At 39.2% G+C, this 27,018-nt stretch overlaps 1 protein-coding gene across 4 annotated transcripts in view; it reads left to right on the forward strand.

The window, feature by feature from the left end:
* arnt2 (aryl-hydrocarbon receptor nuclear translocator 2) overlaps positions 1-9,212 on the forward strand; it is a 79,103-nt gene extending 69,891 nt beyond the window's left edge. For all 4 annotated transcript variants that reach the window (XM_081358742.1, XM_081358740.1, XM_081358741.1 and 1 more), the window contains 2 exons: positions 7,232-7,377; positions 7,782-9,212. In XM_081358742.1, the coding sequence (XP_081214868.1) occupies positions 7,232-7,377; positions 7,782-7,880 (245 nt within the window). In that variant the 3' untranslated portion in view covers positions 7,881-9,212. The remainder of the gene's footprint in view (positions 1-7,231; positions 7,378-7,781) is intronic.
* The last annotated feature ends 17,806 nt before the right edge of the window (positions 9,213-27,018 follow it).

Genomic DNA, 27,018 nt, shown 5'->3' on the forward strand with positions numbered 1-27,018 from the left:
CTCCATTTTGGTGCATACGTGTTTATTGCGCTAACATTGCTGTATGTTAAAAGGGGTCCTATTATTCTTTTTTGAAAAGCATTCAAAAAGGTCTGCAAAGTTACAAAGCATGAAGTTTCTGAACTCCCTCAAACACCTCCATTGTTGTCAAGTTTTCTTCCAGGAATGTTCGTCACAATATTCCTTATTTAAATAATTCCTGCTCAAGGCATATGCAAAAAAAAGGGGTAAGGTCTGGTTGAGCTGCGTTAGTAGAGTGTTGAACGGTAAGGGGTGTGACATGTCTGAAACACACTGAAAGCGGTTGACCAATTGCAACACACTGGTCCAGCTGACCAATCAAAGCATTTTACACTTTTCAAAAGGAGGGGCTAAACAGAGCGTTACTGACAGACTGGGAAGAAAGGTGCTGCAACAATGTAAAATATGTGAATAATAAGGTGTTTTTTGAACATTTGACGCATGAAAACCTATTCTAGTAGACCCTAAAAACAAAATAAGACTTTGTAAAAGGGCTTAATAGGTCCTATTTAACATTCATTGAATCATTTATTGATCATGTTGATCAAGTAGATATCATAATTTGAACTTGTGTTACAGCTGAACGTGTGAATGTCTTGGTTAAAATGTTAGTTTTAGTAAGTTAACTAGATGTACCGCATGGCGGTACAAAATATGACCACCGCTCAGGCCTGCACTGGCTTTCCACAAAAAGAAATGACGTGGAGCAATTTGGCTGTATTGCGTGTTTATGTATATACCTAAAAAAAGTAGTAGTATGTGCATGTCTGTCTGTGTGTGTGTGTATGTGTGTGTATGTGTGTGTGTCTGTGTGTGTGTGTGTGTCTGTGCGTGTATGTATGCGTGCGTACATGTGTGTGCGCGTGTGTGTTTGTGTGTGTGTCTGTGCATGTGGATTTGTATGTGTGTGTGTATGGGTGTGTGTGTCTGTGCGTGTGGATGTCAGTGTGTGTGCATGCTTGCGTTTGTTTGTATTCCTGCATGTGTGTGTGTGACAATTAGGGTTGCCAACTTCAGAAAAGGAAAATGCGGGACAATCGTGGTTATTTATAGGAAAATGAGGGACACTCAAAATATTTGTACTGTATCACACAGTGTACGTCATGTCAGTGTCTGCAGTTAAGTTTGTGTTTAAAAGGTTATCAGACATAAACACATTTGTATTGCTTAACCTATTTATGTATTTAATTCTAAAAATAATTTTAATGTCATACATGAAAAACGTCACATTACAAACAAACCATAGTTCAAAATAACAGCATTTATCTAAAATAGAAAGCTTTTTTAACATTATACACTAGGCTTACAGTTCAAAAGTTTGGGGTTAGTAAGATTATTTTTGGGGGAAAAAAATAAAGAAAGTAATTGCCTACTTTTATTCAGCAAGGATGCATTACATTAATCAAAAGTGAAAGTTAAGATAATATTACAAAAGCTTTCTATGTACTTTCTAAAAGCTTTAAAACATTAATAATAATCAGAAATGTTTTTTGAGCATATTATTCCCTCAGGTAGATTACATGTTTTCTTGCGTGGCTGGATGTTAGACTCATGAACAATAATCACGTTGTTTGCATTCGCCAAAATTGATTAGCCGAAATCAAAACGTGGACAGTAAAAGGAAATTACCGTTAGCGTGAGACGAGTCCGGCTTGAAGCGGAAGCGACCAGACGGCAGAGGATGTTCGCAAATCAAGATTGGATGATGACAGGTGTCGGTGATCATTCCCAAGTGTCGTGGTCAGCACTGCTGCTGTTGCTGTTGTATCAGTCAGTGGTTTATCAGCTTGTCAAAAAACGGGACACGGGAGGTCACGCACGGGACAAATAAATTAGGCCCAAAATGCGGGACATCCCGCCTAATTCGGGACAGTTGGCAACCTTAGTGACAGTATCATCCTAAACCAGCAACCCTTCGCTCAACTGCACCATCTACAGGCCGATGAGTGTACAGTCACTAAATGTGCACAAAAATGAATTTATTTTATACCCCCCCATGGATGAAATTCTACGAAACTTAGCATACCCCCAGAGGATGTCAAGTTAATCATACACATGAAATATGGTGCAGTTCTGAACATCTCAACTGAAGATAGGGGCGATTAAAGCAGAATAATATTGCATTTTCATTTTTTATGGGAAGGGGCGCAAATCACAAATGAGTGATTATGGGCTAGGTTGATGTGGGCCCTTAAGACCAACATACCATAAAAATTTCTTCATCCTCGGTGCCACGGTTCAGGTAGTTATTTAGGAAAAACTGCATTTTTTGGGTTTGGGGGGGCCCAGCGCGGGGGGGGAGTGTCCCCCGGGGACCAAACGAAATTTTTCCGTAAAAGTCTAGTGGGGCTACATGCCCACCAAATTTCATGTTCCCCGGTGTTTCGGTGTCCCTGGTATCGTTTACGAAAAATTCAGTAGATGACGAAAAAAAAAAAAACTTTGACAATCCCTATATTATGTAATTATGTAAACATTGGTTTTGAATTTGAGTGCATTCGTTTGTTTTGTATTATAAGAATTGCTATTGATCATCATTTAAAGTATTGATATCAGCTACTGACATTTTGGTATTGTGAAAACCCTTTTTACCTGAAACGGTCGAATGATCTCACCGCATGATTGACAGTAGATCCCTGGTGCGCTTCAAACCGTGATATGTTCCAGACTGACGTCAGTCTTAGATTAACAGGCATTCATATGGAGGTGACATCACAGCACCTCTGGGATACAAAATCCTCCCATGGGCCCTTTCAGATGCCTGTATGAACTGTATTTTACATGTACAGCGATTTATAGATTTCCGTATAAAACACAGACTATAACACACAATGACTGAAACAGACATTTTTCTTCAACAAAACAGTCTTTGTCTTTGACAGCAGACAGTGTGAGAATTGTATGGCATCCATAGTGAGACACACAGTTTTGTTGTTTTGGTTTCTCTGGATTGGCCGCTTAATCTCTATTATAGACCGTATAAAAAACAGATTTCTGTGGTTCGAGTGATCACAATTGTTGGACAACAGGCAATTAGATGTTTGTTCTTAGTTTTGAAAACCCTTTTAAATCACTTCTCAATAGAACAGCAACTTTTAATCATGGCTGTTACACAACATGCATAACTTATTCAATAAGTTTGGAAAATTGCTTTTCAAATAAGTTTATGTAATCAAAACATACATCAAGTAAAGATGTCACAAAAAGTGAAATAGAGCTGGGGTGTCCAAACCTTTTTTTCTTTTTTTTTAAAGGAGGCCAGATTTGATGAAGTGGATTACTTCTCCTTCATGATATATATAATTATTGTGCATTCATATCGCCCACTCCTATTCTATCTTACATCAGTCAAACTCACTTGCTCTTGCATGTCTTTCTTTTGTAATGTGCTGGGCTTTAAACATCCTGCAGTGTGTTTAATTAATCTGTCATATGCTGCACCTTTTAACTCATGCTACAGAGATCTGGTTTCTGAATCCTGACACTTTTAAGTAAGGAATTTGACCAGCGTGACACAAAGGGCAAAGATCCACCACCACAGTTGTGCAACTTTTCACATTCTTCGACCGAAGGCAGAACATGCTGAACGGCTTAAAGGGAGAAACTGTAGAATCGTTGTTATTGCATTGCATCCGTTTAAAGCCGCCTCGAATTTCTCCATCACATTCAGGTCTATGAACCGAGTTTAATTTGAAGCAGAGCATACGTACGGAGGCTTAAAGGATGCCATTTTCCCCCCATTGTTGTGTCCCTTGAGGGGAACTCTCTACCTTGAACCTGTGATTAGTGTGTCCATTTAATAAGTAATTTATGTTAAAGAGGTGACATTAAAAACCCACTTCAATTTCGAGTGTATCAGACTCCGAATGGCTTTCCAAGCCCTGAAGACTTCAGCCAGCCGCTTGAAAATGAAGCCATGTCCAGATAATTCTTTTTTAATATGGTGTCATTAAAGAAAATGGGACATTTATCTTCACCTCCTCACGTGGACAGCCCTTGAACGCGTAAATGGAGGAAGAAAGCCTGCAGGAATGTCTTTTTCTGTATATGGAATTAATTCATTGAATGCCATTTTTTTCCCCAGCAAACTGAGCACATTATTGTAATCTTTTTTACAATAATCTTTTTAACTGTAATCTTTTTTAACATTTATAATTGTTTTTACTGCTAAGTGTATACATGCATGTTACATGCATAAATCTCATATTTAAAAATCTTTTTTTTTTTTTTTGCTCATGAATTCTTATGAAATCTTCATTGCTTTTGTCAAATTTGCCAGAGTATATGTATGGCCTTGTTCCCTACCCAAACTTAATGACTTTCTCTCTATGATGAATTCATAAAAAGGAAAGTTGTACTTTGCAACTTTTCCAAAGAACTTATATATTTTCATATTTCATATTCAGTTCTGATGGAAATGAGAAGTGACAGGGGAGCACATCTCTGCCAGAGCAGCAGTTTGAAGATCAGAAATGTCATTAATTTTAACATTTTTATATCATGAACTGAGGGCAGATTTATTAGGTGACATTACCAAACCACTGCATATTTCAGAAATTCAGTTTCTTTTTATTTGTATAGGTTTTAAGTTAATTGACTGCTATTGTTTGCTGAAGGCCAGGATCTTTGTTCCAGGACATGTGATCAATATATTTACACAGATGAAAACTTAACTCTTTGTCTCCAAGTGTCCAATCAGTCACACATACAAGTAGACAAAAGAAAAGAACATGGGCAGAGTAAGAATAAGATAATGGTCAAGTAACTCTTAACACCAGTCATGTAAAAACATTCACATGAAATCAATACAATCATTTATTTACAGATAAAAAAACAACTCCTGCGAGATTTGTACTTCATAGTTTGTACAATCTTCTTTTTTGCAACTAATGAAATGCATAAACAACCATCATACTGCCTTCATTCAAATGTTTCATACTGAGATAATGCTACATTGTGACTTAATTGCAGTCTTTATATGCTTACATGAAAATGAGCATGTTTTTAAATGAGCTGCATTTATCACTATGAAAGCGAGAGAATGTGCTTTCAATCCTTGCATTGATTTGAAGTGCACTTGGGACTAACAGCAAAGCCCAGCTCTTTGTTTGAAATGTGTTTGCTTTCATCACGCCAGCTTTTTGCACCGTTTCATCTTTAAGAATCATGTTTGATGGAGTGGTCAGAGAATAAGCGGCACCTAAGCTCTACAGAGACCGAGGGAAAACATGAAGCACGCCGATTTCAGATTGATGGGGACGGAGAAAGATGGCTAGGGGAGACACAGACAATGAGAGACGAATAGGAAAATTGATAGAGAGATATACGAGGCGCGTCAGTGGAGCCAAACAGCCGAACCTTGAGGGAAAGACAGCCAGAAATCGAGCCAGAGAAGGGACGCTCTCGGCTGAATACCGTCGTCCGCGTGGCAAGCGCTAACACAGTAGGGAAATGAGAAGTTTGACCTTACATCACTGCCTCATCAACATGGAGAATATGAGAAACAGCCCGAGGGCATCGCTGTGCCATCTTGCAAAACACCCACCCACGTCGTCACCTCCGCCTGCGCCCACCGCGCATTAGTCTTCTCGACTCTGCTCGTTTCCTAACCAAAGACTCGGGCCCTGCGGGTGAAGAGACTCTAGATGTGTGCGTTTAAATGATTCTGTCAGCCTGTAGTAAATGTGTTCCCCTCCTGTGCGACAAATTGAGCGAAATGGAGGTCGTACGGTTGAAGTGTTTTACACGCACGCTCGATTGAGATGCTGCAAAAGTAGACGTGTGTTGGAGTTAATGGTGAAAGTTGATACCGCAAATTATAAACATGTTTGTTGAGAAGCGGTGGAGGATTCATATCAGAACATTCTTCCTTCATTGATTCACCCTGAATGTTTTTTTTTTCTTTCTTTTTTTTCTGTAGAACGCAAAAAGTCTTTTCCAGTGTTATTTTTGTATTATTTTTATACTATTATAGTATTTATTAATGTTTTTAATTAGCTTTTATTTTTGAATTTTCATTTTAGTTTGTTTTAATCATTTTTATGTGCTTTTGTAATTTTTATTAGTTTTTTCTATTTAGCATTTATTTTTCAGTTTTAGTCATTTTAGCACTTATTCTATTTCAGTTATTTTTATTGTATTCAGTTTAATTTTCATATATTGTTTTTCTATTGTAACTATAACTAATATAATATAACCTTTATCTAATCTAATATTTCTATTTTACTTTATTTTAGCTTTATTTCAATCAGCAAATTATTTTTAACAGTTTTAGTTAACAATAACACTTAATAATATTTTATTCAGTTTATAATTTTCATTAAAGTTTTTCAACTAATATTTCTATTTTATTTCAGCTTTATTTCAATCAGCAAATGATTTTTAATAGTTTTAGTTAACAAGACATTTTATTTCTTTTATTTTTATTTTGTTCAATTTATAATTTTCTTTTAAGTTTTTCATCTAATATTTACATTTCATTTTAGGTTTTTTAGGAACAAATGATGTTTAATAGTTTTAGTTAACAATTATAACACATTTTATTTATAATTGTATTTATAATTGTTTGTTTTTCATCTAATATTAATTTTATTTTATTTTATTTCAGCTTGGTTTCAATCAACAAATAATGTTTTTAATAGTTTCGTTAAAGGAGAACTCCGGTCAATTTTAACATTGAGCTCATTTTTTTGTACATTTGGAGTGCTGTCAATACAGAGAACAACGACAAAAATTGGTGTTGCCAACACCGTGTTATCCTCTTTTTAAAATTTGCACCCTGTTGACTTCAATGGGGCAAGTTTTAAACCTGCTTTTAGCCTCTTAACATCCTTAAATGTGTCATTACAAGTGCACAGCCAATGTGAGTGATTCCTTCAGAGTGATCACGGGTCAATCTGACTGCAGTAGATGTGAAAGATATTAATAAAAATTATATTTATTTAGCCAGCGCTCATACCTGTATTTACATCCTGTTTGGTAGAGGATAACACGGTGTAGGCAACACCGATTTTTGTCATTGTTCTCTGTACTGACAGCACTCCAAATGTACAAAAAAATGAGCTCAATGTTAAAATTGACCGGAGTTCTCCTTTAATAATAACATTCCACAGCTCTTTTCCATACTACATTTCACTGGAATTCCAATAATGAACGCCATGAAAAAATGATTATAGAAGTATTATCTGTTCATCTTTGTTGGTTTCTCCAGATGTGTCAGGTGAAAGCAGCCAGAGCGGAGGACAGTTCCAGGGCCGTCCGTCTGAGGTCTGGTCCCAGTGGCAGAGTCAACACCACAGCCAGCAGGGTGGAGACCCACATCCTCATCCTCAGTCCAGCCAGACGGAGGTCTTCCAGGTGAGCGCTTCACATCAAAATACACCTGTGTTCAGCACATGTAGAGTTGTGTTGGTGGGCAACAGAACATTTGAAGGCCTGTGATAGTAAACAATATGCTAACCAAACGAAAGAAAATGGAAGTAAAGATTTAAAGGAATAGTTCAAATGAAATTTCTTTTGTTATTAACTAACATTATTTACTATCATTCATATGTAATAATTATTGATTAAATCTTTCATTGATTCATTCATCCCCTGAATTCAAGATGTTTTGAAACAATGGGTATTGTGAATAATAATAAAAAATAAACAGAATGACGTCTGAGGTGAATCAGCTTTTACAGTTACACTGACTCACTGGCAGAGCAGTAACTGAACATAGCTTGTCTGATTCAACAGAGCGCTGTATTTCTGTCCCACAGGATATGCTGCCGATGCCAGGCGATCCCACTCAAGGATCAACCAATTACAACATTGAAGACTTTGCAGACCTCGGCATGTTCCCACCGTTTTCTGAGTAAATGGAGACTCTTATGTTTGTTCGTTTTGTTTTGGTTCAGACTGCAGTACCTTTATCTCACATGTGACGGACATGACGCTGCTGAAACACATTTCTGAATTCACTTACACACTTACACACTCTCTTGACTTGATCATTCATACACAAACAGTTAAAAACACAAGATATACCCCATTCTTGATGTTCCCCATCATTTGATCATCATGTGATGGTTAACTGCTGCCATTATCAATAGAAAATATACGTAAACAACCCTTTTAATAAATACATTTGCATTTACAGTCCAATTTTCGAGAGCGATAACAGTGTAAGATTATAATTTACTTAAGTTAATAAAGCGCAATAACTAATAAGTCTAATTTACATAGAAAGCAGGTGAATTTAATGCCTGGTTTGGGTGAAGTGTGAATATGACGCAGGATTTTGTGTCAAAATGACTGTATGCTAAAGTTAGATGATTCATGCAGCGACCTCAATGTCAGGACTGTTTTCACACACACAGGAATCCAACAAAAATATAATGAAAAGTTGTTCTCTTTTTTTGACGTTTTTAACGTACAGAAGTATTTTCAGGATCTTTCATGATGCGAAGAATCTTTTTCTCTTCAAGTGTTGCACCTCATTTTTCATTGCCAAACAGCATCTTGCTGACAAAAAAACGCTGAGATATTTTTACGCTTACCGTGTAAAATGTAGTCTATGTAGTGATGTCTATAACCTAGTTAAACTAATAATAAATGTAGGCAGATGTAAAGAAAAAAAATCAGTATTTGATTTAAATCGAAAATTGCTTTTGCAGCCTTTTTTTTTTTTTTTTTTTTTCCTTTTGTTGTTCTTACAAAAACACTTGCAACAGTGTCACTTTGTGAAGTAATCGACACCAGCCTCATATGAGCAAATGCAGCATAAAAATAAACAATGTTCATTGTAATCTTTGTGGCAGCTGCAATTCTTGCTATTAACTTTTGGACTAATAACGTGGACTTCTCGTTTTCATGATGAAACTCGATCGCGCCACAACTATGGACTGATGGAAAGACGTCGACATGAAATCTAAACCTTTTTGCAAAATCAAATGGATGTTTAATGTAAATAATGTGATTTTTATGTCGGACCATGTTTCATTTGACATACAGCTATATATACTTGTGTAGGTTTAATATCATTGTGTGCAATGTAAGTACATATTTAACTCCAGTACTTAGTTAGCCTGTCCATTGTACAATGAGTTTAGATTGTATAAATTGTGCAAATGTGTTCCATTATTTTTGTGTAACTTTATGACAAGAAATTGTGCTTGTGACAATAAAGTCTCATCGAGTATGTGCATTTCAAACAAATAGACTGAGCTGTATTCACTGGGTTGCTCAATACACACATTTTTAGCATATTAAATGTTCATTTTGCCGGTTTGTTTTAACAGATCATAAATTGTGTAAACTCAATCCTGAAAATGATGATTTCTCTCCATTAATGCTAATCCGCATTGGTTTCATGTTGACTTTATGTAGGTATACAAAAAGCGAATTTCAGCTATAATGTACAGTAAAACTACTTTCATTAATCGCGGAGTTGTGGTAAATAGCGTTTTGTGCTGTATATTAAATGGTCTGCATGCATACAAATTTATTGCTGCTCCAAGAAACATCAATGGACAAATTGAGACTTATTGCCTGTTCATTTATGCTTCCTTATCCTGCTTATTTAGGTTGTTGGTCAGGGAACAGGAAGGGGATTTGACCACAGGGATTACTCATAAACACCAGCAGACGCTAAATACGCTTTCTGAATTCATTTGGACATTCAAACTCCACAGAAGAAAAGCGAAGGCCTTTAATGCTGCGGTCGCTCATGAGGACCTGCTCTGCCCTCATCTGTACAATGGGCCGTAGTATTTCCTAAACTCTATCTTATGGTTTTTTGTTTGTTTTTTTGCATCCAGTAATAGGTGCTATTGTTGCTTTCAAGTCCTCCTGGGAAGTTCCTTTCTTCAAGTGCATTTAAATGATTTTGACTGAACTTGGAGCAATTTCCTATTTCTTTCCTGCTCTTTCTCTTCCTTACAGACACAGGAAGCACCAATTCAACAGAATGAAGTGCAAAGGATGTGCTTTTGGTTTGTATTTTACATTTTTGTCTATCCTATCATATCATTCTGCCAGAGAGAATGATGGGAAATGTATTTTTGTTGTGCAACCTGTTGCCTCATATATGGTCAATGAGTAGCAAAATAAATCACAGTAACAATTCACAATTACAACTTAGCAGTGTTATTTTAATATTATGTATGTACTATTACACTGTAAAAAGTGATCAGTTGACTTAACTTAAAAAAAGTGAGGAAACTTGTTGCCTTAAAGCTACACTGTCATTTTTTAAGTTGATTCTTAGCAAAAAACACTTTGTTAATTAATGTGTAATTACTATTACCAACTAATCAAGTATTCTCGTAAGCGTAGAATCTGCCATTTAGAATACATACGAGCGAGTCGCTCGAATGGCGACGCCTCCATCTTGAAAATACATTAGCCAAAGAGGGACATACCTGGAAATTCAAGCTTCGCCTTTCGCGTTTTTACACTCAGTGGCACCGTGACGAATGCGAGGGGGAGATTACTCGCGACTGCCGGCAGATTTGAAATAATACGGCCACCGTAGGAGTTAAAACGCCCTCGGAATGGGAGAGGCTAGAGAGTAAGTGGGTAGTCAGTTGGTAGTTATAAACAATTTCACCGTTAGATGGGAGAAAATTCTACACAGTGTAGCTTTAAAATTATTAAGTAAATAAACTTCAAGCGTAATTGAAAAAATTAAGTTATGTGGAATTAATGTGGCCAATGTGGTAATGTTCATTTGCGCTCATCTTGTATATGACATGACTTGAAGATAGCACATGGTTGTTTTTTAGCAGGTGGTTTTCTACTACGTGCATGTGAGAGTGGCGAGAGACTGTATCAGCTTGTCATGTAATTGCATTTCTGTACACTGTCAAAAATGTTAATGTTAAGTTCCTTCTGGGTGAAGCATGACAAGACTTGACTGGCTAGAAGCGTAAACAGCAGCTCCATTAAATCACATTCATTGCGTGCGTCTCAGTTTAATGCAGAAGTATACTTTTCAGATGTTCAGCATTCCAGCGGATCTTGATGTTCTTTGATTAGACTGTCTGAATGCTCGGATGACACCTCAGATCTGTTTAGTAGGGGAACTTGAGATGTTCTGCAGAGGTCAGCCGCCTGAAATCTTGCTGCATTCACTGTCATACCTGCATGTTTTTACTGTTTTGTAACAGCATGAAAAGTTTTATTGAATTGGATTCGCCAAAAAAAAGGAAAGTATATCTTTTAAGGTCACCATGAAATCAAAATTCATTTTTTTTATTATAAATGATTTATCCATGCACATTGTGAGGGACCACGCAGTCAAGGAAGGAGGATCATAGAAATATGTTCCAAAAATATATTTTACTGAATTCAAAAAAATCATATACAAAAGTTTCAAAAAGGAAACAAAGTCCAAATCATCAAAACAAATGTTTAGGCCTATAAAAGAGATCAACAGAACAAACTAAACTCAAACAACTGAGTGCGTGTAAAGACAAACTGAACTGATCTACCAGTTAAACAATCAGGGACACATTTATACAAATGGACTAGTCCACATTAACACATAAGGGAAGACAAAAACAACAACTTCACTAATACAACAACAAAATCAATACCAAGGTCAGTTAAATAATTGCACTAATTAAATGCATAATTTTAACACAAATAATAAATCTAAGGAAAGAACAAGCAATTAGGAAAGAAAATACAAACACAAACATTTGAGAACCCCCCCACAGTTAATCTGCTGGTTGGTAGCGGCAAGCAGAACAAAAATAGCGGATGAGGCGGCATGCCGGCCCTTAATTCACGCGGACCACAACCGGAACTAGCCGAACCATCCAAAGCTCCAATCATCCACTCCTCAGCAACACAACGGTAACTTAAACTCAAAGAAAGTAATATTAATAGATGCGTGTACTGCACAACACCAACTAAATTGTGTGCACTTCAATCAGACAGTGATGTACTACAACGCAAATAAATATCTTAATGAGAAATAAACCGTGTTTGAGTCTTATTGCCAAATAAATATATAAACAGAAACTATTGAGAGAATAAAACGAAATACTAAAGAATGTGCAGGATAAATTACAAGAACATATGAATAAGTGTTTGTATGCGTGTGCGTGCGCAACATTACCGCTCACTGATGTGTGGCTGCATCGAGGCCATCACATACTCCTCCCCTTCACAGATGTCACTGGCACTGCGGGAAAGGTAGTCCACCGTCAAGTTCTCCTTGCCAGGGACATGTTGAATAGAGAAGCGGAAGGGCTGCATGGCCAGGTACCAACGGGTTATTCGGCTGTTGGTGTCTTTCATTTGCTGAAGCCATTGCAAAGCCTTGTGGTCCGTCTCCAGAACAAATTCCCTTCCCAAAAGGTAATATTTCAGGGAGTCCAAAGCCCATTTTACAGCCAAACATTCCTTCTCCACGTTGGAATAACGGACTTCCCTGGGGAAGAGTTTGCGACTAAGGAACGCAATGGGCCGCCGAGCATCAGGAGCTCCCTGCAATAAGACCGCCCCCAGGCTTCTATCCGAAGCGTCCGTCTGGAGAATAAAAGGTTGGTTAAAGTCAGGATTATACAAGGAAGAACTCCTGCTTAAGGCGGTCCGGATGTCTTCAAATGCTGCCTCCGCTTCTTTCGTCCATTTGACCTGATTTGGACTTTTTGAACCGACCATATCAGTCAAAGCTGCAGCCCTGCTTGAGAAATTGGATTTACTGTCAACCCAGCTCTCTGAAGGCGCTGAATAACCTCCTGAATGTGTTACAGATGTTGTGTCGCTGTAAATCACAATGTCATCTAGATAAGCAGCTGTAAAGGTTAACCCCCGTAATACGTCCATGAGTCTTTGGAAACTGGCCGGTGCCTCATGCAATCCTGAAAGGTAAGACCTTAAAATGGAATAACCCCAATGGGGACTTGAACGCGGTGAGCTCTCGGGAACGGCGAGTCAACGGAATCTGCCAGTAACCCTTTGAAAGGTCGATGGTCGTCAGAAACTTGGAGTTACCCAGGCGATCTGTAAGGTCACCTATACGTGGAGTGGGATAGGTATCAAATTTTGTCACAGAATTGAGGTAACGAAAGTCTATACAAAATCTTATTGTGCCATCCTTTTTTGGAACAAGGACCACAGGATGGCACCACTCACTCTTGGATGGCTCTATGATCCCCAGCCTCAGCATCAAATCCACTTCCTTCTTCAGTGATTCTTGGAGACGCTCTGGGACCCTATAGCTCATTCTCCTCAAAACAGCATCAGGCTTCAACTCAATGTCATGTTCAATTACAGTTGTAAACCCAGGATATTCTGAGAAAACCCCAGGTAAGCAAAGGGCCCTCACCTCAAGTTGCCGTTGGGATGACAAGTGATTCAAACTAACATCTCCTAGAGCTGGCTGGGGTAAGTATTGGTCATCCAGTTCCTCTTCTTCATCCACCTGCCTAATCATCAGGCTCTGCACAGTCTGATCAGGACGAGGAACCCATTGTTTAAGGAGGTTAATGTGCAGAATTCTTCCCGGACCGTCTTTGCCTGACTTGGCAATTTCATAGGTAGTCGGCCCAAGTTTCCTTCTGACTTCAAAAGGGCCTTGCCATCTCGCCAACAGTTTACTCTCAGTACTGGGCAGCATAACCAGTACCTTCTGACCTGGGTCAAAATTCCGCTCCCGTGCAGACTTATCATACCAGGTTTTCTGGCGTGTTTGCGCCTCAGCCAGGTGAGATTGGGCCAACTCGGTCATCTTCGCCAAGCGCTCTCGCATCTGCACCACATAGGACACAATGTTCACTGGCTCATCCCTTCTATGGTCTCCCTCCCATATTTCTCAAAGCAGAGCAAGAGGACCTCTCACCTCATGCCCATATAAGAGTTCAAATGGGGCAAAGCCAGTAGACGCTTGTGGTACCTCTCTATAAGCAAACAGAAGGTAGGGGAGCCATTGGTCCCAATCTTTACCCGACTTAGAGACAAACTTGCGAAGCATCTGTTTAAGGGTCTGGTTGAATCATTCTGTTAGCCCATCTGTCTGAGGATGGTACGGGGTTGTTCTTAGACTCTTGATGCCCAGTAGTTTGCATATCTGCTTCAAAAGGGTAGACATAAAGTTAGTTCCTTGATCAGTCAAGATCTCACAAGGAAACCCAACTCTAGAGAACAACTGCACAAGACAGGTTGCCACATACTTTGCTTTGATGGACCTCAAGGGGAACACTTCTGGATATCGGGTAGCGTAGTCAGTTACAACGAGCATAAACCGGTTACCTGAACGACTTCTTTCAAGAGGTCCGACCACATCCATTCCCAGTCTTTCAAATGGAGTGCCTATGATGGGAAGCGGTTGAAGAGGAACCCGACATGGTCCACGTGCTGAGACCCTTTGACATTCGGGGCAACTTCTACAATATTGGGTTACCTCAGTTTTCAGGCCAGGCCAGTAAAAGTGTCTTCTAATCCGAGCAAGAGTCTTACCGTTCCCCAGGTGGCCAGCCCAGGGAATCGAATGGCCCAGGATCAGAATAACTTCACGGACACTCTGTGGCACCACCAGCTGTGTCGTCACACCAAACCAACGATAGAGTATTCCCTGCTGAAAATAATAGCTTTCCTTTATGAGGTTACCTTCAATATTCTCTACATCCTCTTGCTCTGCCCGCTCCAGGTAAGGAACAAGACTGGCATCCTCCTGTTGTAACTGAGCAATGTTAGTCGGTAATTTAAAGTCTGTAGAAAAATCAGAGAAAGAGTCAGCTGGCATCTTAGAGGCATTATATTGAACTTTTCCCAACCGTCTCTGTCGACGAGATTTCCTAGGCTTTGCAGAGTCAACAGTGTCTACCGCATGGTCAAAGAAAGGGAGGGCCCTAAGCAACTGTTCCTCTTCCCCTTTTTTCGCTTTACCCCGGGTGACAACAATATTACATGAGGGTACTGGCTGCAACAAGTCCCAGAGCACTGGCAAAACCACCGGAAACGGTAAGTTGTCTGCTACGCCCACATCCAGAAGGTAAGTTTGTCCTCTCACTTTGATATATACATTGGAGGTAGGAAGCAGTTTTTCATCACCATGAACACAGCGAATGGCTTTCTTTTCACTAAAGTTCAGTAGGGCAGGTGGGACATACTTGTGATGTACCAGAGTCTGATCACTCCCAGTGTCCACCAGGGCCTGCAATTCCCTTCCATTCACCTCCACTGTTACCATCTGTGGGGCCCACTCAGATTTTACTTGTGAACTCGGATGACCCCTGGGCACATAACATAAGTGAGTAGTCTTGGCTGTGTTTTTAGGGCACATCAGTTTTGTGTGGCCCTCCTGACCACATAGATAACAGATTGGCACCTTCTTAGGATTCTTTAGAGGAGTTGCAAAAGCAGGACCTCCTAGAGACTGACCGGCACTGGGGAAATTTCTCAGGCTTTGCTGGGGAAGATTTAGTCGGCGATCATCCCTACTGGCTTTCCAGGCCCACTGACTCCTCTTCCGTGCAGCCACGAAGACATCGGCCAGTGTTGCTGCCTGTGCAGCGGTCTTAGCATCATGTTCCCGGATCCAAACCTGGAGCTCAGGAGAAAGCATCCTCAAATATTGTTCAAGAATCAAGATTTCACCAACTTCCTCCACTGATCTACATTTTGGCTGAATCCACTTCCCATAAAGTTCCCTTAACCGCACAAATAATTCTTTAGGGCTCTCATTGGGTTCAACATCGAGAGAACGAAACTGTTGTCTATATGTTTCTTGGTTGATGTCATATTTCTTTAAGATGGCCGATTTAACCTCCTCATACTCAAGAGAATCTTCAACATCCATATGTACGTAAGCAGCTCTGGCCTTACCCGTCAAAAGGGGAATTAAACGAAAGGCCCAATCCTCCTTCGGCCACCGGCAGACAGCTGCGATTCTCTCAAAAGTAATTAGGAAGTGTTCAATGTCATCAGATTCAGATAACTTCTCAAGTCTTGGCTCTTTAAACTGACCTGCACCATGGGTTTCTGAGAGATATCTCCGACCAGTAGTAGACGGAGACAATGGACGGCCCGAGACAGCTTCCTCGTCATCTGGAACTTCCAAGGGGTCCCCAGCAGTCAGCAGGGGATTTGGTGTTGGAGTTGTGCGAGCCTGCACCTCCAGCTGCAACAGACTAAACTGGTGTTGAAGACCTTTAAAGCGTCGCTCCTGCTGGACATATTCTTGGTTCCTGTGGGTTTCTTGAGCATCCATCTTTGTCATGTGTGCTCGGAACAGGTTTGTCAAGTCTGCCAGTGTGGGTTCTCTGCTTCCAGGCTCCATATCCTCCACCTCTCTTACTTCCTGCATCATTCCATCCTCCACCAGCTCCTGGAATACTTCACTTCGCTCTGCTAGAGCAGGCTTTGAGGCTGTCTTCCTTCCTCCCCAGCTCATGACATACAAAGTATCTCCATCTCAGGGACAAGAGGGGAGAGGAGAAAAAAATTATATATATTTTTGGGAAATTATGACCCCTCTGATGATGTGTTTACTGGCGTGAGGGCGGGACAACCTGTCACTCACATGAGATCCACCAATAGCAAACCACAACCATCCAATCAATTCCCAGTGAAAAAAAATCAAGTTTCACTTTACATTTGTTCTGGTTCAAGAAGCCACTTCACTTGGATATATACGTTACAATAAGGAAGAAAAGACTTGCAAATTCTGTTTCATGGTGACTTTAAATAATGTGGTAACTTTATAATATGATTCCATCTGTTAACTTTAGTTCATATTAACTAACAATGAAAAATACTTCTAAGGCGTTCGAATCTTAATGTTTATTTCAACATTTTGTGCTTGATTTAATGCATTAATTAATGTTATGCACTAATGGAACCTTATTTTAGTTTTATTAATATTCTGAAGTTCTAACAACTCTTCTGGAAGTCAGGTGGTTTTCAGCTCTATGTAGGCTATATTATTTTTTTATTTACCCTCTTCCCAGCATGCACCCTCATAAATAGCATTGCATTGTTTGGCCGTTTGCTAGTTTTAATTAGACTGTCGTTGATTTATTGTCATGTTTAGTAACTTCAGAATAATATGATTAGTAATAATTGATTAGTTTAACACTTTACAATAAGAATCTGTTAACATTAGTTGCACTATGAACTAACAAACAGTTAAACAACTGCACTGACAAAGATTATTAGATATATATTAATAAAAATATATTGCTCACTTTTTGCTCATGTTAGTTAATACACTAACTAAAGTCAACAAGTGAGACCCTAGTGTAAAGTGTTACTGTCTTTAGTTTTTGTCTATAATTTAAATTAACAAGCACATATTGGAGAAAAAGCACAATATTGCCCATTTAAAACAAATAAATAAATGGAACAATTCACATTTAACTCTGTTAATTTGACACAAGAGCTTTAAGAGCTTTTTAGACTTAATCTAAAGTTAATTGAATACATTTATTTAGAATAATGTAGATGATTTCAACTACAAAAAGTTTTTTCCAGTTCTGAAGGGTTGTATAGTAAAAGTTGAATTCCCCATGCACCTTACAGGCCTGCGGCTATGCAATCAAACTGTTTTTGTTTTGGAACGCGACCAGCGCGTTCATTTAATGTTGCGTGCAATCCATTGTCATATCTGACAGGATCAGGTTAGGCCCTGTTAGGTTTTGCTCATTCAAAGTGAGTTTTGCAATAAATCCATTAAACCATTTTAAGAGTGACAAATAAAAACATGGCTTCTGCCCTGCTGTTTTCAGGTGTGCTTTTGAATTGTTTAGTATGACGGCCAAACAGTGGAAAAGATGATGATATGGATTGCTTTGTCAGATTAATGGGTCATTATCATTCCATTGACTTTATCGACACCTTGGCTTTGGTCAACATATTTTGTTGATCCTGGAACAACATTCCGGTCCGAAAATGTATATCCCCCTAAAAGCTAAACCTATACCCATACGTTATCCCTAAAATCAGAGGGAAATGGTAGGTGAATAACACTAATGTAGAACCACTTATACCTGGTTGTAAGCCTAAACTTGATATAAACTGTAAACTTATTCCTCAAATCTGATTGGTTGATTGGAATGTTGTTCCAGGATCAACAAAGGTTGATCCAGGAACATGTTGTACTTGGTGAAATCAGGTTCTGCAACTCTGAGTGTCCGGGCCATAAGTTTTCCCAATTATGTTTGTCGGTTTGCTCTGCTGAATGCAGGATGTTCCTGCTGTCTGAACACTGTGGAAAACTGATGTCATGAAAACACTGACTAATGGCACGACAAGAACACACACAGTCCCAAACCATTCACTAGCGACTGTCCTAAACTGTGATGTCAAAGACCGCAGACGGGGAGAAAGATCTGTCCATTCCAAGTTGTTCAGGTTTATGTCCATCCTTTGTGTGTTCATTTATTTAATATTCTGGCTAATTGAGTGCGTACTTTCAGCTCTGTTTAATATATTTATCCACTCAAAAAATATTTAGCCCTAAATTTAAGATGTCTGCATTTGAATTTATATAAAATTTCCACCCATTTGGATTACACAGTTTTAAAGGGATAGTTCACCCAAATATAAACATGTTGTTCCAGTGTATGCTTAAATCTATGCCACATAATTCTGCAGATTTTCTCTCCAAAACAGCATGAAAAATGGGGGAAAGGTCAATCTGGGCCTAGTGATAGGTCACCATTCTAAGGCTTTCCCCCCATTTTTAGACTTCTTTAAGAAATGCTGCACATGTCTCTCAGTAAAGGCAGCATTTTTTTTTTTTTTTTTTTACTTAATATTTATTTGTAGCAAAATGAATTATTGCCCTTTAAACAGCTGTGCCTGTCCTGATACATGACATATGTTCAGTGATGTTTCTTTTCTTTCTGATTTCTCAGAAATTTCAGAGGCCCCTAACATAACAACCCATCCTGCTGCGCAATACTTGCCCTCAGTTTGAGTATGTTCAGTTAAGTACAACATTTTTTATTTCTTTCTTTCTTTCTATGTTACAAAAGATACTGTCTCTGTTCTAAAGATAGTCAGGTGCCTATATGAAGCATTATATTTACTATATTAGTATTATGCTGTATTATAATATACCTTCTTTTGGACAAATTTTAAAGCAACACTTTTTTCCCCATCATGAAAGCACTGAAAAATCCAACATTTAATTCTGTAATTTGTTATCCAGTGCATTGACTCTAGCTTTGGGAAGTCCGAATCTCCCAACTTCATTAGAGGAGAACGAGCTCAATCTTGGTTCCGATAAGATTCCCAGAATCTCCCCAGTACCTTAATTAAGTTACGTTGGTGTAACCTCCATGTGTGTAATGTGAGATGGTTTCTGGTTCCTCTTGAATATAAGTTGACATACTTTACCTTCCAAAGTGGAACCTTGGTGTCAGTGATCATTAGCTATGAGAATCTCCCTTAGGCGAAACTTTCTTGAGGTTCATCCACATTGTTTAAAGCTAAAACTCTTAAGAAGACATCAATTACCCGGAGGACCTGAGGCAAAGCTGTGATGGACATGTTGGTGAAGATATTTTGACAACCTCCTCTGCTTTCAAATCATTCAGAGAGAGGGCAGCTGGCCCCTGAAAATGTTTCTTCACTTTGAATATGGCGTGATGGTGGAACAAACAATAAATCCATTCCTCTTTCTAGGAACTTGAGACAAGAAAATTGGCATTTTGACATGTTTGTAATTTGTCGTCTTTTCTATTATTTTGGTTGGCTGTTTTTCTGCTTACTGCACGTTTGTTGGTTTATGTGATCTTACAAAAAACTTGTTTTAAGTTTCTGTATAAACTAAGGATGAACTAATGGTTTGTCTGATGACAGGAAGGCCAAAAGGATAAGAATGTATCTATTCTGAATATTCTTCAGTTTCACTGAAATCATTGGCACTGCATGAACATGCACCAATTTTTGTCAGTTTATCGAATTTATTCAAATCAAATTAATCAAATTCGATTTCAGAATCTGAAAGTACGGTTTACAATGAACACTGAAGTCCGAATGCATGCAGTGTCCAGTTGTCGGATTTTTGCCCTTATGATATATGCAAAAAAGCTGACATATTGTAGCCTACATCTCAGAAGAGCTTTTTTCAGCAAATGTTTAGTAAATATTCAGTCTTCTCCACCTATCAGCTCGTAAGATGTAAATAAATTTAGGCACGTAAGTAAGATATAAAACATGTAAGCATGCATTATGGTACTACATAGGTGTGCAAGGTATACGATGAAAAAAAATGGTTGGATTTGAATGCTTATATGACTTGTATTTTTTTTTTTTTCGCTTGTTTTTCTATTCCAATTAAATTATGTTACTGTAAAGTAGGGGTTTTCAAGCTGGAGTCTGGGTACCCTCACATGAAGATGATCTAATTTGTGGTTCCGTAACATCTAAAAGATTGAATACAGGTCTAAATTCATTTTTGGAAACAACAGCCTACTCATTGCCTGACTTTAAAAATTACACAGTTGCTAAAATGTTTACTTTTCCCATCATCCCAGTGACTGAAAGTGTCTGTAAACCCTTCATCCCGTAACATTAGCACACCATATTGCAAACATGCAAACATTTCAGCTTTCAATTCCCACAAACCACAATGCTTTCAAAGCTAACAACCAAGTCCTGGGTGAGGGACTGCTCACTTCTTATGTAAATATTGTTATTGTGTACAGACAACTTTCCAAAGCCGTCCAATAGTTCTACCATGACTCTATCAGATGCTAAAGGTCATATTTCCAGACACATCACATCAGTCCAGGGCATATGATTTGCCAGCTCTCCAGCTAACTTAATTTGGTTAAAACCAACCATAACATTACAGAAAACAAAAGCCGGAGCATTCCAGACGTTGCTAACATAAGCTTCCAGTCAGTTGCCGTCCATTTGAGTAAAACCTTTTTTTATTGCACCATCTGGATAATTGTGCCTCTGTCTCATTGTATTAGCTTAAGAGAGAGAGCATATAGTGAGAACTGAGAACATTCCGAATGTGTTCTGATGACTAATCACGAAATTGTTATAGAGTTCAGAGCCAGAACTTCAGATCCTACTGGGACACTGTGGAAATGACCAGGCAGAAGTGATGAGCCAGGGGGGTGATGCATCGTGGGAAAGTAACAGGAAAAACAGTCCTGTGACATCACTGTGTTTATTTCCTCTAAATGTTATTCTCCTTTGCATTGGTGTGTCATTGGCATTTTCCACATTATATTATGCCATGTACAATGACGTGATGATTTAGGCAAACAATTACAGTTTACCGGAATAATTGTCATTATCATCTCACCCTCATGTTGTGTAAAGCTCAGAAAGAGCTCGGAGGTTGAATTTAGACAAGGTTTTACGTCACTAATGCTAAACACCATCAGTGATTCATAAACGACATTTGAAAGTAGAGGGGAACTTTCAAGTTTCTCGAGTTTGTTTGATTTTACATTGTGTAAAATTTGTTTCTCTCGGTGCAGACATTTTGTTTATCTCAAAACCACAGCCGTGACACCTCAAGATTATTTTAACATGTTAGGCCAGCTGCGGACAATGCATCATACAAAGATAGCATACATTTTGGTGAATCTCCACATTTGCATAAAGAGAATGAGACCTTCTTTTGGGATCATTTGCATTGTGAGATTATGTTCTGACAATGAAATCAAGTTTTTTAAATATATATAGCTATATATAAATATCAGGTTTATGTTCTGTTTTTATTTAGTTTAATGCATTCCCAGTTCCTGTGTTTATTTCTTTAGTTTACCTAGTTTCCTAGAGTGAGCCTGTTAGTTACCATAACAACCTATTGTGTCCACCTGCCCCTTGTTAATTTACTCATTTAGTTTGTGTATATCCCTCTTTAGTTCAGTTTCTTGTCCATTTTTACATCTATTTAAGTTGGTTGTTCTCTTCCTGCGTCTTTATCTCTGTTCTGGGTGTTTGTTAATTTGAGTTAGTTTTTTTTAGTGACATGTGAAGGCCAAGTATGGTAACCCATACTCTAAATTTGTTAATTAAATTAAGTAACCCATACTCTGAATTTGTCCTCTGCATTTAACCCATCCAATGCACACACATTAGGAGCAGTGAGTAGTGAACACACACACACCTGGAGCAGTGGGCGGCCATTCACTGCGGCGCCCGGGAAGCGATTGGGGGTTAGGTGCCTTGCTCAAAGGTCAAAAATGAATTATTAAGACTCGAACCCGCAACCTTCTGGTTACCAGTCTCTAACCGTTAGGCCACGACTGCCCCTATTTTATTTTTTATTAGAAGTTTTACTGCTGCAGATAGATCCTGCTCAAACTCATCCTTGCTTTAAACTCATTACTGCTTTCCCTGATAGAAGAATGGACCAAAAATATGAATCTGGTAGGAGTTTACCCATCACCCCTCTCCCTTGCACAAGATGGCATTCCCCTGGAAGACTACGTGGAGGAGTTGCTTGAGCTTAGCCACCTAGTGTCCTGGAGCGACAGCACCTTGAAAACCTGTTTCTGGAGTGGTCTGGATGACTATTCTTTCCCACCACTGCTAGCAGGAGCTACCACGTGCATGCTGGCACAATACGTGGACTATGCGCTTTGGCTGATTGCCAACTGAGTGCATTTACAGTTGGCAAGATGCCAGTTCCAAAGCCCACCAAGAACCTAAAGCCTGAGCCCACCACAGACACAGAGCTTGGGCCTGCCTCAAAGCAAGCGCCACATCCAAAGCCTGAGCTAAATTTCGCCCCGGAGCCCGAAGCCAACAGTAAGTCTGACCAGGTGCGTGAACCAGCAACAGCATCCTGTGAAGAGGGCATTTTAGTAGAGTACAAGGGCATGGAAGGAAGCCCTGCCCACACTCCCGCCGCTGAGGGTGATCTGCATCTGGCCTTGAGGAGTTATGAGGATTTGGAAGAGGATTTTCCCTGTGTCTCCACTGGTCCCACCCAGCTCCAAGTCTCCTGCGTCTCAGCTGGTCCCATCCCAGCACCAAGTCTCCTGCGTCTCCACTGATCCCGCCCAGCTCCAAGTCTACTGCGTATCCAATGGTCACACCCAGCCTCTCTCTCCTGCCTCCTCTGTCTATGCCAGCCATTTCCTCTGCCATGCCTCCCCTGGCTCCCTTTAGTCCCCCGTCCTCTCCTCTGTTAGCTCCAACCAGCAGCTCGAATCTGCCTCAGATCTTCCAGTCTTCAGCTCAAGCAAGACGATCCCCTGGCTCCACCTGGGGCTGCCGAGCCCATCACTTCACCTCGGCCTGCCTACCAACCGACTCCACCTTGGCTCCTCCCTCCCCTGGCTCCACCTGGGGCCATCATACTTATAGCTCTATCCTTATAGCTGTCACTCTGCTGATTCCACAGACTTCCAGGCCTTCAGCTGTGCCTCATCCTTCCAACCCTTTTGGCTCCATCAGGTTCCGCATTCCCTCCGGCTCTGCCTTGTTCCACAGTCCTCCCGCACCCTGGCTCCACCTCGGCCACTCATCACCACGTCTCCGCCTTAGCCTCTAGGACCTATGGCATCACCCGGTCTCTGTGTCTGCTCGGCTCCACCTGGGTCTCCAACTCTCCTGGCTCCACCGCTGGTGGTCGGGCATATGACTCCACATAGGCTCCTCACATCCTTGGTTCCTCCGTAGACCTATATCCTGGCTGTGCTCTGGGTCACTCCCTTGCTCCTCCCTCCATCATCTCCTCCCTGGGTCTTCCCTCCATCGTCTTCTCCATGGTCCTTCCCTCTGCTGACTCCCCCATGAACTCTTCTTCAAATGGAATTTTTTTCTGTTTTTTTCCCCCTGCTCCCAAGACTAAGGTGTAGTTTCTGTTTATGGTTTGAGGATGCGCCATTCGGCCTATTGTGTTCACCTATAATTCTCATTTAGTCTGTGTGTATATATACTCCCTGTTTTGTTTAGTGTCTGTTCTTATGTCTATTAGTATGTATTTGTTTAGTGATTTTTTTTCTCCTGAGTCAGACATTACCTGTTCATGACCGGTTTCATATTTTCAGTGTTTAATTTGCAGGATCTGTTAGAGTGGTTATATTTTTTCATATTCCCTATTTTCCAACTTTATGGACCCAATTTTCATATAATGAGATACTTGAGTGTGGCAGTGGATGAAATTACCTGTGGTGATTGTTGCAAAAAAAAAAAAAAAAAAAAAAAAGCATGTTGTGATGTTTTTGCTGTTTTTGATCTGCAGGTTTGCTGCTCTCACAACACTGCTGTCTGATGCATTAAAACCCAATCCTGTGAGGTTCATATGACCCTGATAATACTGCGCGTGACTGGGCTCAAATCTCCTGAGATCAGAGGAGTCAATGCCCAGAATCCAGCTGTCTGCTCTTTCATTTAGACACATGTACAGCCCTGCAGACACAAAAATCCATTTCACAACCAACAGCTGAAAAGTGAACAGACTTTGGTGTTTTACCAACTATGTGTTTTGAAAGGCTTACAGAAAATGTCTGATGTCACATCTATTTGAGGAAATTGCTTTGCATTCTTTTGAAATTTATAACAAAGTTCAGAAGGTACAGCTGCTGAACACACATTGTGTATTTTAATGGCATGCCAAATAACAGGCCAATTATGTACCATGAGAAAACTGATAAAAGACTAAATGCATTTGATAGGATTTCAATCACACCATCTGATTCTGTTCATTAAATCATTTGAAATAATTCACTAACAGGTTTTAAGCAGTTAAATTGCTCTGCTTAATAACCACTTATTTAAAGGCTCCCAAATATCATATTTATTGCCTTGTTAACATGATTTGGTGCATATGGTGATGGAGATACAGTTTGTAGGTGAAGCTACGTTGAATGAAACACACAGTGAGACCTGTCCTTTGACCACCAGTCTGTTTTTTTTTTCTTCTTCTTCCTATTTAATGAAAAGTTATGCACACCTTATCTCCTTGAAAATATAAAACGCAGACGGAGCCAGAGCAATCAGTACCCAGTGCATTTCCCATGCATCCACACTTCTTCTGAGCAGGCCCCACCATGCATTTCTACATCCAACGAGCACATTATTACTATCTAGGAAATGTGCTTCATCCTCTAGGGTATGATAAATCCATTCCACCCCAGACTCCATATGCTTTTTACTGATTAGGTGAGAATATGAGGAATGCCAAGCCAGCCTCTCTCGTTCTCTCTCCCATTCCATTCAGGACATTCCCATGAGTAATATTCTGATGTTAATGACCTCAAAATGTCTTCAAAGTGTTGTAGTTATACATTTCTGCCATATTATGACTGAATTTTCCCCACTGAATTTCCAGTGGGAAAAACTGCAAGTTTAGAAATATCATGGGAAATGTGAAACACTCACAACAAAGTTAAATGCTGAAACCCCTGGGTTTGCTGTCATGTTTCCTTCATTCTTATATAAACTCAACAGCATGTTCTTCAAATGGCACTAGCATTCAAACAGCATAGCATTCTTATTTTATAAGAAAGTTTCAACTGTATTTTTCATTTATGTCATGTCAGGGAAATATTTAAATTTAGACAATATATTAATTACAGAATTTGCTGGCAAAAACCATGGTTATATATTTGGTGTTTCCAGGGCCGATTCTAGGATTTTTTCCAACTGAGGGGCATAAGAGGGGCCAATGTATTAATTATTAATACAGAGGGGCCTGTAGATATCCAAATCATTTAAAGTTCAGTAAGCTTTAAAATCCGCAATAAACAGTGATAGCTTATTTTCTTTTAATGCCATTTATTCAATGCTGTAAATAAGAACAGTCAAATTCAATTTGTATTAACTTTTCACTTTTCAGAAGTGGTGGTTATATAAACTTTACACAAATCCTCACAACTTTATATGCTTGCAAAAATAAATAAATAGAACAGCCTTATTTATACAAATGCAGAAGTATATTATTCATATAATAAATACACAATTAATTCATATAACTTTAATAATTAAATACAATAATAATAACTTGTATCCACATCCTATTAAATTTGCATAGCAGCATTTGCAGTAAATTTGCATTGATGAATAGACACAATCTAAATATGCCAAGGTTAATTAGCCTTGTGCATATATGATTTTATACGATCATATCCATACTTTCTGTTAGAGGTAGCTACTTTTTCAAAAGGGTATAGTTTAACTACATGCAAATTAAATGAATCTTATAAAAACAGTTTAGAATAGCTTAATTAGTTTAGTATTATTTATTTATATATAGGTTATTATACATTTTAGTAATATTTTATTTACATTGCTATTTATATTTGTTTTTTATTTGAGAATGTTTGAATTCGTAGATTCTCCTCTACTCCTGTATTGTTTTGTGCTTGTACAGCATCATGCAGCTCTGATCAGAGGCGCCGGCGCCGCTGGTTCCGTGGCGCGCAGTTTGCATAATAGCTATTGTCGCAATCATTTTTTATTAACTTTTTAAAGTTTAATTACAATTCTTATAAAGCCATTATCGAGTGACTGATTTACGACACTGATTTAATTTAGAGTATTCGTTCTCAATTGAAAGTCAAGTAATTTTCTTCATTTATTAGAAATCTTTAAATCCGCGTGCAGTTACAGTACGTAGCCTAACTCAAGTTGACCTCCACCTCTGATATTTACAGCTTTTAAAGTATGGAACGTGAGATTAACATAATACGATTTGCTTCGGCATCTAGTTTGCAATATCAGTTACGTATCGGCCGAAAACAATCACTACACAGGAAAACTCTGATTGTGTAATTATGTATTACATTCATTCAGCCACAGAGCATTGTAATGACACCGAACCAAGGGGGTAATCTTTCAGCCGGAAACTGAAGCTTCCCCGGGGGCCGCCATTGATTAGCGGACCCCCACCTGCTGTTAGCATTCCATTGACTCCCATTCATTTTGGCGTCACTTTGACAGCGAATAACTTTACATCTGAGGCATTTAAAGACTCCATTTGTCCATTATTTATTTCTAAAGAAACACGAAAATGTATAAAAGGCTCCATTACCTTGTAACTTATGTTATGGCCCCGTAGAAGCAGTTTTTGTAAAAATA

The sequence above is a fragment of the Scardinius erythrophthalmus genome (assembly GCF_964197995.2).
Source record: "Scardinius erythrophthalmus genome assembly, chromosome: 2".
Lineage (NCBI taxonomy): Eukaryota > Metazoa > Chordata > Actinopteri > Cypriniformes > Leuciscidae > Scardinius > Scardinius erythrophthalmus.